The sequence below is a fragment of the Schistosoma mansoni genome, chromosome W (assembly GCF_000237925.1).
Source record: "Schistosoma mansoni strain Puerto Rico chromosome W, complete genome".
Lineage (NCBI taxonomy): Eukaryota > Metazoa > Platyhelminthes > Trematoda > Strigeidida > Schistosomatidae > Schistosoma > Schistosoma mansoni.
The window spans coordinates 46,673,484-46,689,878 of NC_031502.1; the positions used below are offsets into that span (position 1 = coordinate 46,673,484).

General features: G+C 34.5%; 1 protein-coding gene across 1 annotated transcript in view; it reads left to right on the forward strand.

The window, feature by feature from the left end:
• Smp_198450 (hypothetical protein) overlaps positions 1–13,718 on the forward strand; it is a gene marked incomplete at both ends in the record, with an annotated part of 32,960 nt that extends 19,242 nt beyond the window's left edge. The window contains 3 exons of the mRNA XM_018789910.1: positions 3,710–3,984; positions 11,386–11,502; positions 13,380–13,718. Coding sequence (XP_018655305.1) covers positions 3,710–3,984; positions 11,386–11,502; positions 13,380–13,718 — 731 coding nt within the window. The remainder of the gene's footprint in view (positions 1–3,709; positions 3,985–11,385; positions 11,503–13,379) is intronic.
• Positions 13,719–16,395: the final 2,677 nt, after the last annotated feature.

Consider the following 16,395-nt stretch of genomic DNA (forward strand, 5'->3'; position numbering starts at 1 on the left):
AGCTGTTCCGATCTAGTATGAGACCGCTCTATAGTATGCACCATTGATATCATCAAAGGTCAAACCCAGGATCTTTGGGTTTCGCAGTTTACCGTTAGCTATTAAAACCACTGATAATATTTGTGATAACCGTTTCACCTTTAATTCATCTAAATCCTACCAGTTATGATTAATATAACCTATAAATTGAAAATACTCTCCATAAGATCCCTATACAACTTAAACTTGAAATTTATTTTTTTCTTTCAAAAGTCAACATTTCTATTTTAAATTTTCCTGTATTTTGCTTATGAGAAATACATATACTCATCTTTTTGTTTACCATTAAAATGTCTTATCAAAAGCACTAATTTAACTAGTCTTATTGTTATAGTTTTTCAATCAATTGGAAAAAGTATTTTACATATCGATAACGGAATATTTTATTCATTTAAAACGTAACAACCCTAAATTTATTGACTAATTTGTTAATAAAACAATAAAGTTAAATTATGGCTACCCATCAACAACTTCTCATGCAAATTAATTTTGAAGGCATTTATGTATTTAAAGACTTCCCGGTTTCTATCATATATGTTTAGCACTTAAATTTTTTAGTCAATCTAAGCTTAATCACATTAAGACGAGACGACCGTCCAATATTTCCAGCTTTTCAATGGTGATCTAGCTTAGATTGACTTGTGAGTTCAACTGTTAACCATACTATAATCTCTATACTGGTAATTATGTTTAACATAATTTATATATGTATATACACATATATATAAAACAAAAACTGTAAATAATAAATATTTAACATATCAAACAAAAGTACAAAATGATGTACCGTAAATTAATTAATTTGGTAATTGATTAATAAAAAAATATTCTGTAGTATTGTTATGTATTTGACTTAGGCTGTAGCCAATTGTTACGTCTGACCGATTGTGAACGCTATATTTGCTTCCCCAAGCTAGTTCCGTACCCCCGAGCTAGAACTATACACCGACTTGAAGACCAGAGAAAAGGCACGAAGTGTGTGGGAAGCGCTTTACTACAGGATTCATTTATGTACAGAAAATACAGGGGTTTTATAGTAATTAAGAGACCTTGAGTTTCCATAGTAGCAGTGTGTTAAACAGCCAATCAGGATCTCGTTATTTTAGTAGCATAGCTTCTATTAATCGCTGATTGGTTGGGGCTCTTTATGAGCCTCTGGAGGCTCTGATAGAGTTTACTGTAAGCCGACTTAACAAGTATTACATATAAAAGTAGAAATAGTTCATTTGTAACTATGATTTGAAGCATTTTCGTTATAGTTCAAATGAACCTACATTATAATGACTCAAAAATTAGTTAATAAATAATTTTCAGTTTGTCTATTTATTAGGTAATGCTAACAAAATGTCCAAGATGTAGATAATTTCAACATAGATTCTCTTTAATGTATCACATGATTAATTGTCCATTATTTAGTACACTTAGTAAATTGATTATTTTGTTTTATCAGTATGGGGATTCGTGGGGAATGTAGTAATTTTAATTGTTGAATTCGTCAGTCGATCTAATATAGACGAACATTGAAAATTCGCGTGCTGAATCGTGGATACGCACTGCTTAGGAGTCCTATGTTAGAACAAAACAACTGTCCAGTGCTTCTAAGTTTTCCATGATGGTCTAGCTTATATCGACTCATGAATTCAACTATTGAAGTTACTTAACTCCACAAACCCCCTATTCTGATGATAATCATCATGTGTTCACTAGTGACTACCTTCAAGATGAATTTCCTGGAGTTCTAGTGAGAAGCCCTGACCAGTAGAGTACAATGCGTGTCGGACGTGAGACATTTATCCACCTCAGATAATGGATAAATGGTTGCACAAGACCATGGATCTATTGAATTTAGACATTGACACCAGTAGATATCTGCTCGATGGTCTAAAGGTTGCGTTCGCGCGCGAAACCGAAGGTTCTGAGTTCGAGTCTTGCGTGCGAGATCGTGGATGTGCACTGTTAAGAAGTCCTATACTAATCCTAGAAGGCCCGCCTAGTACTTCCAGGTTTTCAATGGTATTCTAGCTTAAATCGACTTATGAATTCAACTATTTTATTTTATTTGTTTGTTTATTTTCTCTTTTATTTTAGGTGTAAATAACAATTCTTTTGCGTTTCTTCTTTTCCTGCTATTTTCGTAAAAGTATTATTTTCCTAGGTAATCTAATTAAACAGATAGGTTTTTTTTAAGTTTAGGTGTTAGAGTTTAGTTCCTCAAGAAAATCAATCTTAATTTTATCTTAAAATATGTCTGTAAATTATTAATCATATTAAATTTTGCTAATATATATATTAATGATAGACTAAAACTTCAGCAGTTGATTTGAAAACAATCTTTTTTACTGTTTAGGTTAACTATTTTCTAACTGTATAAACATTGTAATTAATCTTATTCTTTTTAGATTTGTTTAAATAGAATAAATAAGAAATGTTAGTTCTATGTACTTACGCACTATTATGATAAGCTTGCAAATTATAACGATGTCAAATACTGACAACTCAAATCGAAATACACAAGTTGTTGATATATTTTTCTTTTCGTCTGTTCTTTGAAGAAATACCGAGAAGGATCTTATAGATAAGGGTTGAAAAAAATTATTGTTTTAATTCCTACACAGTTGAAAACATTTATAAAATGTTTTGAATAGTTATAATTCAAATAAATGGTAAAGAGATATTGTTTGTAATATTGTGGTGTATTCTGCTTATGTCGACATTCATATATAATGGCAATCAGAAATGGAATGCCTGTCAGCAAAAGGTTGAGAAGAGAACGGGAAAAGGGAGTAATTGTTATGGAAATGAAGGAGCGATAAAGTTTGAGACAATTGATGGAGGATTTACAAATGAAGTATTAAACGTATGGTTTTCACATTTTACCAAAGAACTCTAATTTCGTATTAAAATACAATCGATTGTCCCTATTTTTATTTTCGTCAACGATAATATTAGTGCTGAGATTTCTGTACAGAAATAAGATTTATGATAATGAATAAACTTATTGCTATCATTATTATTACTCAACACTTTTCTACTCAGTATGTTTTCATATCTTCCTACCATTGATAATAAAAAAAATAAAGCTTAAAGTTATCGTTATTTCATCTCCATGGTTGTGTCCGAATTCTTTGTTTTGACTACTACTCATATTCCAAAATAGAATAATTTACATCAGGAAGTTAATATACTAGACTGTATAGTGATAAACATAACATTAATTCCTATGAAATAATGCTAAATAAATTAAATCATATTTCTATAAATGAATTTAATTGGAAATTTTGTTATATTTTATCCTATTTAACGTTGTAACATCAATTTGACATGATCCAATATCGTGTGAGTTGTTAGAATAAAATGTTTATTGACAACAGATTATGTTATGAAATGACAAAAATACTAGTCGGTCAGTGCTTTGTTCGTTCGAAATTAATTTCGTTGAAATAGTCAATGTATCAGAACTATTAAAATATACATAAATGAATTCTCTTTAGATCACTACATTGTAGTTATTCGTGGTTTTTTGATATTTAGTCAACTTACTCATGAATCTTGTTTGCATCATAAATGATTGTTTGTAAAGTTAATTGTGTTTATTGTAGTTTCATATCTTTATTTATTGTTTTTTATACTTAATATTTAATTTTAGGTATACTAATGGGATTCTTTTCAGCTCAAAATCATGGACGTACAATGAAATCACTTTTCATTCAGTCATTTTTTCCATTCTTTGAACTATACAATGAAATACCATTAAAACCTATTGAATCTAAGCATAAATCTGATCCACTACATGTTTTAACTTCATTCAAAGAATTTTGGAGTGTTGTTTTCACAAATCCTTCATCAATATGGCCACAAATTCGTCTTTGGTGGTATAATCGTTTCCCTTCAACTACATCATCACCTGATTTACAGCCAAAATTTAAGTTCAATGTTGATGCTGTTGTAAGTTAATTAATAAATTTTAGTGTTTGCGTTACTCTTTTAATTTTTTGTATGTTATTTTAGTTCTGTAATTTTATATTCTTCTAAATTAATAATTTACAGCACCATAGATAAACTGTTTTGAGCCTTTATAATATATAATTGAAAAATAGAATATTATTCACTTAATAACGTGTTGAATTATAGCAGTCTAGTGTGAATGAGTTATTCAATGTTCACATATTTTATATATCACTTATTTTTAAATTTGACTATGTAATAGTATCATTAATATATTGTTCAATAATCAATTTAATCTTTGTCATCCTTAATGTAATATTTCAATTTGGCAAGATTACAATTTACGGACGACCTTTTAGCGGCACTCGGGTGACCTTGAGGATGTCCATTTACTTACCAGAATTAAATGAGATTTGTAATAAAGTGTGAAGAATTAGGATTAAGGTTTACAGTTAGGTAGTAGGGTTGGAACTTATAGTCAGACATAATTCTATTCAGCCGTATGAACATTGTGCTGAAATGGAAGACCTGCTATCTTAAATCTAATATGTTCGTCCATAAATTATAATCTCGCCTTGAATTACAGTACGAATCATCTATGAGCGTTTTATACTTCAGATAAAATTTTATGTTCTAATAACAATAAAGAAGGAACGAATCGAACGAATAAATTTCTTTTCAAATAATTTTTCATCATGGCTCTACACTAATATATATATATATATATATATATATATATATATATATATATATATATATATGCCCCCGAATGCCCTGGTACGGCCGAGAAAGAGGAGAGTCCGCTCTCCCTCTCGAAATGCTCTCACATGGCCACGCGTATATAGCCTCTGCCAGGGAAGTCCTACTCACTGCCTTCTCGTGGCGCGGGTGTTGTTTACGAAATTGAGAGGACGAAAAGCGCATGTCCGGCGCTTTAATCGGGTTGGTGGACACGAAAAGTTCACCTAGGGGAGTTGAAAAACCCTGATTCCAAACCAGTGGTGCACATAGCCCCAGTATCCTGAGGGAACAAAGGGCGTATGAACCATTTGTTAGTCACCGGCTACCATGGGACTGCATCTCCTCACGATGCTCCACTGTCTTGTGGGTTAGACCTTTAGGTCAAAGGCTCGGGGTGTGGGCCCCTAAGAAAACCAGCTGCTTCAATTTGGGCACCTGAGCAGTATCACAGCCCACAAACAAATGACATGAAATGACGCACTACACTAACTACACTGCTCTCGTTCCTAATAGAAGAAAGACAATTTACATTATCATTATTATTGTTATTACCATTATTATTATTATTATTATTATTACTATTATTTACTACGTCGCTTTTTCACTCCCTTTATTCCCAAATTGTGTATCCTTCCTTTCCAACTTATGCAGTAGCTCGCCCATCGTGGAAACTCTGTCCTATGTAAACGATCTCCAGTCACTGTCTGGTTGAAAATGAATGCTTCCACCGAATACGAATACTGAAGCAGTCTTTCTGAAACCACGTACGCCGTTCAAGCTGGCTTCCTTCAACTTTCTCACACCAATGTAGATCGGACAACAGATGGGGCTAGCTATGTCTTTAGAAAGTCTTAATGTTGATGTTTGCTGTCTATCCGAGACACGTATTTAAGACTCTAGTGAAGTGCTACTAATTCGCTCTCCATCTGTCGCCTCGAAAAGCTTGTTTCACGTGCGCTTATCCGGGGACTCTGTGGCATCTTCGTCCGGTCTTGTTTGCGTTGGTGTTGCACTAAGCGCTAGAGCTGAGGCAGCACTAATCGATTGCATCCCCATTAACAGTCGGTTATGTGCTGTTAGATTAGAAAGTTCCATCAAAGTGAGAAGAAACTGGCGTGAGAAACGGTGTCTTTTCGTCATCTCCGCCTATGCCCCGACAGATTGCAACCCGGATGCAATCAAGGATGAGTTTTACCACCAGTTAACAGTTCTTCTCCAGAAAGCGCGTTCGACAGATATTGTAGTATTAGCCGGAGACTTGAATGCTCAGGTCGGGCGTCTAGGCACAGAAGAGAGTCGTTTAGGTGGCCGATGGGGACTTGTTGGTCGCAGGACAGATAACGGGGACCGTTTGCTGCAACTATGCACAGACCACAACCTGTTTCTGGCTAGCACTAACTTCTGGCACAGTCATCGCCGGTGTGCCACCTGGCGTCCTCCCTCTGCATCTCAAGCCTGGACTCAGATTGATCACATCGCGATCAGCTACCGCTGGCGTGGTTGTGTACAAGACTGCCGCTCCTTTTGGAGTACCTATCTGGAGTCTGATCATGCCCTGGTCCGCGCCAATCTCACCTTACTTTTCAGTGGCCGAAGGATTGACCACCACCAACGGATCGATGTTAGTAAACTGGCTGCAACTTCTGTTGCAAGTAAGTATCGAGCGGAGCTAGCTTCTAGGCTAGCTACCATCCCACTGAAAAGTATAGATGAGCATTGGTTGCATCTTCACGACGCCATGAAAATGGCGAGTAAAGCCGCTTGCGGCTTCGCGAAACGTCCCGCTTACAAGCACTGGGTTTCTTCTGGCTCCTTACAACTGATGGAAGCCCGTCGGTCTACTCCGGGTGACCGTGAGTTTGACCACAAACGAAGGCTGTTACGTAATGAAATTGGGCAAAGCTTGCGTAAGGACCGGGAAGCCTGGTGGTCGGAGCGTGCTAATGAGATGGAAGCAGCAGCTGCATCTGGTAACTGCCGGAAGCTCTTCCAACTCATCCGAGCCACTGGAAGCAAGAAGTCTGGTGTGAGTGAAACAATCTACGAGGATGACGGGATGCCAATCACTAACATCTGTCGACGTCTTGGACGATGGGCGGAATTTTTCGAAGGGCAGTTCAACTGGCCTGCTGCTCCGGCAACATCAACCAGTTTGTCCTGCCCCCCATGGCCGGTGACGACTGATCCACCAAACGAGGCGTAAGTCCGCAGGGAACTCCAACTCTTGTAACGCCACAAATCACCGGGCCCAGATGACTTACCTCCGGCTCTTTTTAAAGATGGTGGTGACTTTCTGGCTAAGGAACTGACGGTGTTGTTTGCAAAGGTTTGGGAGCAAGAAAGTGTTCCAACATCATGGAATGAGTCAATAGTCGTCCCTATCTTTAAAAAGGGTTCACGTTGTTCCTGTAACAGCTATCGGAGGATAAGTCTACTTCCGATTGCGTCCAAACTATTGGCTTCTGTCATTCTTCGTAGGTTGTTTAAAACCCGAGAACGATTGACTCGCAAGGAGCAGGCTGGTTTTCGTTCTGGTCGAGGATGCATTGATCACATCTTCACCCTCCGCCAAATGTTAGAACACCGTCATACTTATTGTAGGCCAACAATCGTAGTGTTTCTTGATATCAGGACTGCCTTCGATTCGTTGGACAGGACTGTTCTCTGGGATTGTCTATTGAAGAAGGGTGTGCCTGAGATGTTTATTAACATCTTAAAGGCCCTGTATACGAACACCTCAGGCAGAGTGAGGGCATACAACCACCTTTCTCCCTTGTTCCATTCGAGCACGGGGTTAGGCAGGGTTGCCCGATCTCACCATTCCTCTTCAACTTTGCCATCGATGACATTCTGGAAACAGCTCTAATGGATGTAAGTAATAGCGGTGTGGATCTGCTGCCTGGAGAACGACTTCTCGACCTCGAGTATGAGGATGATATTGTCTTACTGTGCGATAATGCCCAAGGCATGCAATCCACACTTAATCGGTTGGCAATCAGTGTCCGCAGGTACGGCATGTGCTTTGTACCCTCCAAGTGCAAAGTACTCCTACAAGACTGGCAGGATTCTCATCCTGTACTCACCCTGGATGGTGAGCAGATCGAAGTAGTTGAGAAGTTCGTGTATCTAGGTAGCTATATAAGTGCTGGTGGTGGCGTGAGTGATGAGATTGATGCACGTATAATGAAAGCCAGAGCGGCTTATGCCAATCTGGGCCATCTTTGGCGCCTTCGTGATGTTAGTCTGGCTGTAAAAGGTCGGATCTACAACGCGTCGGTGAGAACAGTTTTGCTCTATGCTTGTGAAACCTAACCTCTCGAAGTTGAGGATGTTAGACGACTCTCTGTGTTCGATCATCGTTGTTTCCGAAGGATTGCTGACATTCAGTGGCAACACCATGTTAGTAATGCAGAGGTTCGGCATCGTGTGTTCGGGCGCAGAGACGATAATTCAATTGGTGTCACCATCTTGAAACACCGACTTCGGTGGCTTGGACATGTTTTACGAATGTCGTTCCAGAGACTTCCACGTCGTGCATTATTTGCCGACTCTGGGACTGGTTGAAAAAAGCGGAGAGGTGGTCAGTGTATGACATGGTGTCGTGGTATGAAAGAAAGCTGCAAAGGGCTAGCTTCTGTTGGTTCCTCACGACTCCCTGGTTGGGGTACGAGAGATGGTGCAACACAGTGGCTAGAGACGTTATCAGATATGGCTCAGAATAGAAGCCAGTGGCGAACCTGCTGTAACCTTCTTTTACTTTCTTCATAAAGAGTGGTTCTAACTTTCTTAACTGAAAGAGTTCTTCTGGTTGTACATTTCAGTCCGCCTTATCTTTTCATCCCTTCTCTTCCTACTTTCATTATTTTGTGTGGCGCATATGTATCTGGTGCCCTTTTGTACCAATATATATGTGCTTAAATAAATAAAATAAATAAATAACCTCTGAGTTACAAATTCTTCGGTGGCATCATTTAGGAATCGTAATTTTAAGAACCGTACTTTCTTCGGAACGGTAGGTACCATTTTTCTTCTTTTCATCTCTTTCATGTGTTTGTCGGTGAATTCCGTTGGATATCCATTTCTACTAAGCAAGTTACAAATGCTAACCAATGCATCTACAATAATGTCATCCGAGCAAATCATTCTAGCACGATGAGTCAGGATCTTTATCAAGTTTCTTTTATATTTGATTGGTACTGCACTATAGAAATGAGTGTGTTGTCCAACTGTAGACTTTTTTCCTCATAAGGAGTCATTTTTACAATATAACTTAGTTTAGTTACAAAGTGAATTAGTTTATTTGAATCCTCTTTTAGTAATACCATAGTAGGAACTTGTTTTTATGTCATAAAATAATGATCCAGCTCCTTACTGTGCACATGTTTCCTTAATACACTAAGTATTTTTGGCATAAATTCGAGAAATATTGTAGTTTTGTATAATTTTAACATCACTTTAATGCAATAACAATTGGCTGGGATAAGAGAATAAAGTGCAAGAGAAATAGTCAAACTGAACTATACTACTATATACACCTTCAAAGTAGATTTTTATAATCAAACCTCATATATCTTACTCATATTTTTTTATTGTTCTATCATCTATCGATTCTCAGCCAATGTAACAATGTTTTTTATTCATTATAAATTCTACATAATGGGTAGACGGAGTGACCTGATTTTAATAAAACTTTTCACAGAGTAAAAATGTTATGTGTAACCTTTTACGTCTGGTTCATGTAATACGAAATTTTGAATACGGTATAGTATTTATTTTGGCTACATACCAGAATGACATGATATCAGTCTTTATTATTTTTCATTCATAATAGAAAACTACGTTTTTATACTTCGAAAAAATGTTTTACAACAGTTGTACACTGACTCACAGTGCTATGTTAATATTTTCAATTTAGTAAGAACTTTTTTCCACGTAAAACTGTCCTTCTTACTCTTTACATCATTGAGAAGTGTCAAACTGAAACAACTTATCTAAACAAAATACAAAAATCCGTTTAATTTAAACGTAGTTTTAGTCATAAATTAAGAACAGGTGAAGAATCGCTGTAGATACTCGACAATACTGTTCCATTGTTTCGTGCCAACCTGAAATTTCTCAGCAGTGCGCAACAAAACTACTGCGCAAGCATATCTTTTAGAGCACTGAATTACCGCCTTATGGTTCACACTACTTAACTTGCACATCCGCTATCCAATTCAGCTACTTTTCGTTTCTTATTTCTTTCACGCTTATGTTTCTAACTGTTATTTTTTATTCATTATGAAATTTGTCTGAAAAAAAGTATATTAACATGGTGAAACATCCATCGAAAAAACGATCTTTTTTGAACAAAGAATTCTTCTTCACTTTGTTTCTTTGTTGATCGATAAAAGTTGTTGCTTCATTTTAAACTTAATTGGGTGATGAATAGCTTACAAAGATATGTATTCTAGAAAAGTTTATTCAAACTGAATTTTTTCCCAATAATGATTTTTTTTCGTTAAACAGTTTGAAAATAAGTTATTTTACTGAAAGAATGTTTTGTTGGACAATTGTTTTAACTTTTATTAGTATTGGTATTATCCTTCGTGATCAAGACGCTAACAAAATCCAGGGTCTTCTAATCTATTTGAACAATAATATCGTGTTTCGAATATATCCTTCTCCCCCTAAATGCGAAATGTTGCTTTAGGATTGATCTGCATCAACGTCTGACCTCATGATAGAGAGTTAGTCTACCGCTCTACTTATTTTAGAAGAAGGCTCATCAGCTCTTATATGTTGGTGTATATGACAAAATCTCGGCACGAATTCAGAGAGTTCGGTTGAATATACTAACGTACGTTACTTGCAGCATAGTTGCGATTTCCGTTTCTCGACCGAAGGGGTATTTTACTTTTTCAGGTGTTAAACATGTTCATTAAGAATAAATGATATTCATAGGTTACTAGTATGTGATCATAGGTATCTTCAAAGCATTGTTAATATGCCTTGATACTATCAGGTGAGCAATGCTGAAGTTAGGCATATGGTGACATAAAAATGACAGATCGATTGATGAGGTATTGAATCTCTATCAACTGAAGTAAACAGGACGTATACTACGTATGCGCGACCACCTTCTACCTCGACAGGCAATATTTATCGGTAGGTTGGAGGAACTCTGAGGACTCATGAACTCAAATGTGGGATAAGTTCAAGAAGTCAAGAATTGTTGGTCTAAATCATGTTGTGATATTGGAACTACCTGGTCGAGGTAAATGGGATAATCGTGACCACTGGCTGTATGAATACTTTGGAGGATGTGCCTCATATTCATTCACAGTAGCTTTCACGGGTTCGTTCGCATAACTCAAGTCAACAGTCTTCACAAATCTTCTATAATAGTATTTATGTTGATTAATAATTTCGCATAGTTTTTCACATAAAGATTAAAATGTAATCCTATTATATATATATATATATATATATATATATATATATATATATATATATATATTCTAAATATAAACATATTTATCTATTTATTCATAAAATATACAAAAATCATTATAAATCATAATCAAATTGTTATTTCTCTATTCTACTTCATTTCTGTCTTCTTTTTCTCTCTCTTCATTATTATCATTAAATCTGTATTGATTTCATTTTTAATTTTAGAAAATTATTCAAATCATCATATCTCTAGTTGGAATTGGCATTAGTATACGATTAATGTTTTATTTAATTGAACAAATGAATCCAACTATGAAAGAAAAACGTGAATGTCGTAAACGTGTAAGCTGATATTCTTTCAACTTTTTTTTCTTCTCTTTTTTCGTTTAAATCATGTCAATTTATTTTTCATATTTCATTTATTAGTTGATAAGATACTATTAGCTACACTGGGGAACATAGGTTGATGATTATGATTATATTTATAATTATTATATAAATCTGTTTCATACATTGTTTCTTTGTATATTAGTTCAAAAACATAAACTATGGTATTTTTAAACAAAGACATCAATTTGACAAACGAAATAGATGAATTATTAATATTATTAAACAACTATTATCCGGATTTTTTGCAAAATGAATTTATTAAGTCTGTCAACATATGATCATTTGAAATGTATCAGAAAGGGGTTTTGTGAAGATTTTAGTAATTTTATATAGTTGAGATCATGAGTCAATTGAAGCTAGACCACCATGAAAAGCCTGGAAGCACTGGACGGCCGTTTCGTCCTATTATGGGACTCCTCAACAGTGCGCATCCACGATCCCGCCTCGCGAGATTCGAACCCAGGACCTATCAGTCTTGCGCGTGAATACTTAAGCGATAGGCCACTGAGCCGACATCCAACGGCGTTAATGTCTAACTTCAACCAATCCATTATCAGATAATGATCATATGCTCACTAGTGACTGGCTCCATGAGGTATTTCCTGGACTTCTAGTGAAAAGCAGTAACCAGTGGAGTTCAACCAGGTCTGATGGGAGATATCAACTCACTGAAGAAATTAGTGGATGGTTGCTCAATTTCGTGGGTTGGTTGAAGTTAGGCATTAACACTGTTGGATGCCGGCTCAGTGATCTAGCGGTTAAATGCTCGCGCGCGGGACTGATATTTATGTGTCCAAGTAATAGTAACAATTGTTGCTGAAATGCGATATTTATGCTGCATGAGAAGTATTTAGTATTTTTATCATGTACGTGAGGGCAGGTTACATTTGAGAAGATCATCAAATTTCTACGCTTCATAATAAAAAAAGGATAAATTTCAAGCTTTTCATTTTGATTCAGTTTGAAGCTGAATTACATGATCATTGTTTTCACTTTCACTTGTATTTTGATAATTTCTTTTTCCTATTCTGATATGTAGTGTCGTGTTGATATGTACTGATGGATTTTTCTTGTGTGTTCTATATTACTTGTGATTGACTTGTTGAATCAATCTAGTTCTTACTGGTATTACGATTTTTGTTTTACAAACCACATTCTTTATAGATATAAATCTCAAAGATCTACTAAAAGAGTTGAATTGTATATAGTCTAATAACATTAAAGTGTAGTCATTGTATCACATATCAAGCCATCATTTCATTAGAAATATTTACATTTAAAATCGAAATAAATTTCTACTTTTTAAGTTTCAATAGCAATAACCTACTTTAATCTGCTTTCATTTCATAATGAAAATTGTCCTAATTGTCCTTCTTTTTTAATTTCATCAATAATAATAACTAATTTTATTCTATATAATAAAGATTTTTAATGTCCGAAATTAAAGGCTTATTACGTTGGGTTTTTTTTTAATTTGTGTATAATATGCATACTGTCTGAAGAAAATCGTTCAATATTCTATGATTCCACTTTTTCCTCTAAAAATAGATATGAAAACGGGCATTGATTACACTTTGTGATATTTGTTTAAACTAGCTATAAATGTGTCTGGTTTTTTGTAACTTTTCATTTTATTGATAGCTATGCAAACAAATGTATTTTTGATGGATTTTATTGAGTAACGAGGCAAACGTTGCAGAGAAAGTTTACTCAACTACTTATTCAGTCATCCAGTCCACATTGGATAGATTAGAATTTTTAAAAAATTGATCTTTTTTCTGAGATTTCGTAGGTGAACTTATTTTGATTACTAATATTATTATTTATAGGCGCAAGCAATTTTCAAAGCTATTGGGTTGAAGAGTATACCGAAATTAAATGACTATGAAGTATGCGTTGCTGTAAATTTAGTTGATCCACAAGTTTTAAATACAACTTGGAATTCTATCGGAGGTTTGGATTCTATTATCCATGAAATTAAATATGGTGTACTTGAACCGTTACGAGCAAAACGATTATTATCAATAAATTCAAGATTATTACAACCGCCTAAAGGTGTATTACTTTATGGACCTCCTGGTTGTGGTAAAACATTACTTGCTCGTGCTATGGCACATGCTGCACATGCTAATTTTTTGAATCTTCAAGTAAGTATTATCTTTTTTTGAATAATCTTATTATGTGATTACATAAGAAACCCACTGTAATGTAATAGGAATTCTTGTCATATTGATGTTTGTTCTTATAAATGAGACGGTACACTCATTCAATTGGGTAATTATGGTCTGACAAAAATTAACCACAATATTTAAGTTACCTACCACCCATTGTAAACATTCATGTAGATCGTTCACAGCCTAATATCTATGATATGTTTTTTTCGAAAATGTTTGTTTTGGGAATCTAATTCTTGAGAAATAGCAATTGTATTAGAATACAATAATCTTTGCATTGGTCTGTTTATCCTTCTGTAATCTCGCTACTATTTGTCATCTAGTAAAACTTGTATATCTAGAACAACAGACTTTGTGAATAAGGTTACATAACTCTAGTCATTTACTTTAATTAATAACTTATATTTTTTCAAACTGTAACAAATGAAACCTTTTGTCATTATTTTTCACAACGAATAGAATACAATGATACTTAGTTTTTCTTGCCCTGTTTGTCTGTTCCATATTGAATCTATTTACGCACTACATTAATTCTGATTTTATGTAATATTATTATTACACCTGAACCACACTTTCCCGTAAGACTTTTTTGTTGAATTTATTCTATAAAACATAAAAATAGATCATATTACAAGTTGCTTTATATATTCCTTGTTTTGTAACCTGTCATAATGCAATAACAATATCGTTCGATATCCATTATACAAGTGTAGTGTTTGGTTTACTTGTTTCCTTTGTTAAATTTAAACAGATGTGTTAAAAATTAACTGTTTCTGTTAAATATACAAATTTCCAAAAGTACTAGGTGTTAGTGATGAAAAAGAATTAGTCGTTTGTTATCACACACTTCCTACCATTTTTTGATACTGAACTGTGATCTTTCAGTAGGAAACTTTATCATTAACTACAATATATATTCCCAACACTTTTGTCATCAAATAACTAATTTAAATAGGTAATTTCTACCTGTAACATGGATAAAATTTATTTGCTTGTCGAAGAAATGATGTGAGAATATCGAAATTCATTTGTTAGAATATATGTTCACTTAATGAGTCTTTAGTCGATTTCTTACAACTACTCTTGTTGCCAATTCAGTCGTTTTGAAGTATAGGATTCGCAAAATATTGAATAACGCCAAGCTAATTTAATTTCAACTCTTCTCACTATGAACGGTTGGTTAGAATAGGTCTCATTTTTAATGATTGATTATTCATTATTATTTATCGGTTCCGAAAATTCGATTCCTTGCCATTTCGACATCGAGGTCTAAATACCTCATTCTACTTTCTATATTATATTACTTCAGATTTTTTACGTATTACTCCCTTTATTTCTCTGGCTAATAATGTCACATTGTGCTTTGGTCAAAACCTTATGAATCTTTGATTTTCTGCCTGACCGATGAAAAACAAAGATATCAAATGGAATGAACAGTAGTATTCAAAAAGGGGAATTCCATGAAAGTTGTAACATATCTAGTATTTTTTTACTTTTGCTATTAAATTCCAGTTCTAATCATTAGTTAATTCCTTGTTAACTTCTGGTACATACTTCTGATAAATCTTGCTAATTGAACGCTATATTCGGATCCTAAGCTAGTCTTGTAACTCCCAAGCTAACTCTACACAGCGACTTAAACACGAGAAAAAAGGTGCAAAATATGCAAGAAGCACTTTACTCCAAAGGTTCATTTTTGTACAGAAAATATAGGGTTTTTATAGTATTTTAGAAGTCCTTGGGTTTTCCTGAAAATTCTGGAACATAGTAGCAATGTAGTAATCAGCCAATCAGAAATTCTACATCTGACTTTTCACTTTCGTGATGTTCCTAGCAAAACCTCGAATCAAACGCTGATTGGATAAAATGCTTTTTTATGTTTCCTGAGCTTGTCATGTCTATTGCAAGAAATTTTCAGGATCGTCCCAACAACTTCCATATTGACTTTTGCTATTTTTCTGGTTGACTGCATCTTTTATTTTGCTGTTTTTTTACATATTCTATATGTCATCACTGTTGCTACTGTAAATAGAACCATTGCACTATATTCTTGATGTCTTTTGGGAATGTTAATTCTCTCCTAAAGGCCCGTTTTCTCTCACTTATTTATGTATGGGCTATTCATGTTGATGTACTATTATGTATTCTTGATTCGATCTCTTTGGTTCTCATTAAGTCGTGTTTCGTATCATAGGGATCCTTTGATCGATTGTATTTCGAAATAATCATAAGGTTCTCAAATCCCAACATGTACGTACTGAAAACATACAATTCTCATTCAAATTTGATTTGTTGGTTACAGTAAATCGTACTGTGGGACGAAGAATACTGTTGTATGAGACCTTCATTGTTATTTTACTATAAAACTTCAAGTTTTTCTTTTATCTGGCTGATTTCTTTGTTCATTTCAACAAAATACTTCTACGGAAGCAATCTTGTGAAAAGTAAGCACTAACATTACACTAAAACTGTACAGTTTTAAAACTAGTACATATTCAAACATGTAAAGAATTAACACTTGTTTAACACTGCCAACTCATCAAATTCATATTATTTTTTTAATTGTCATACTTAAATCTTATATTTCAATCATTTAAGCCGTAGAATCCTTTTTTTCACTTACAAAAACAAAGATTTTATTTAGTTGAGATCATGAATCAATGGAAGCTAG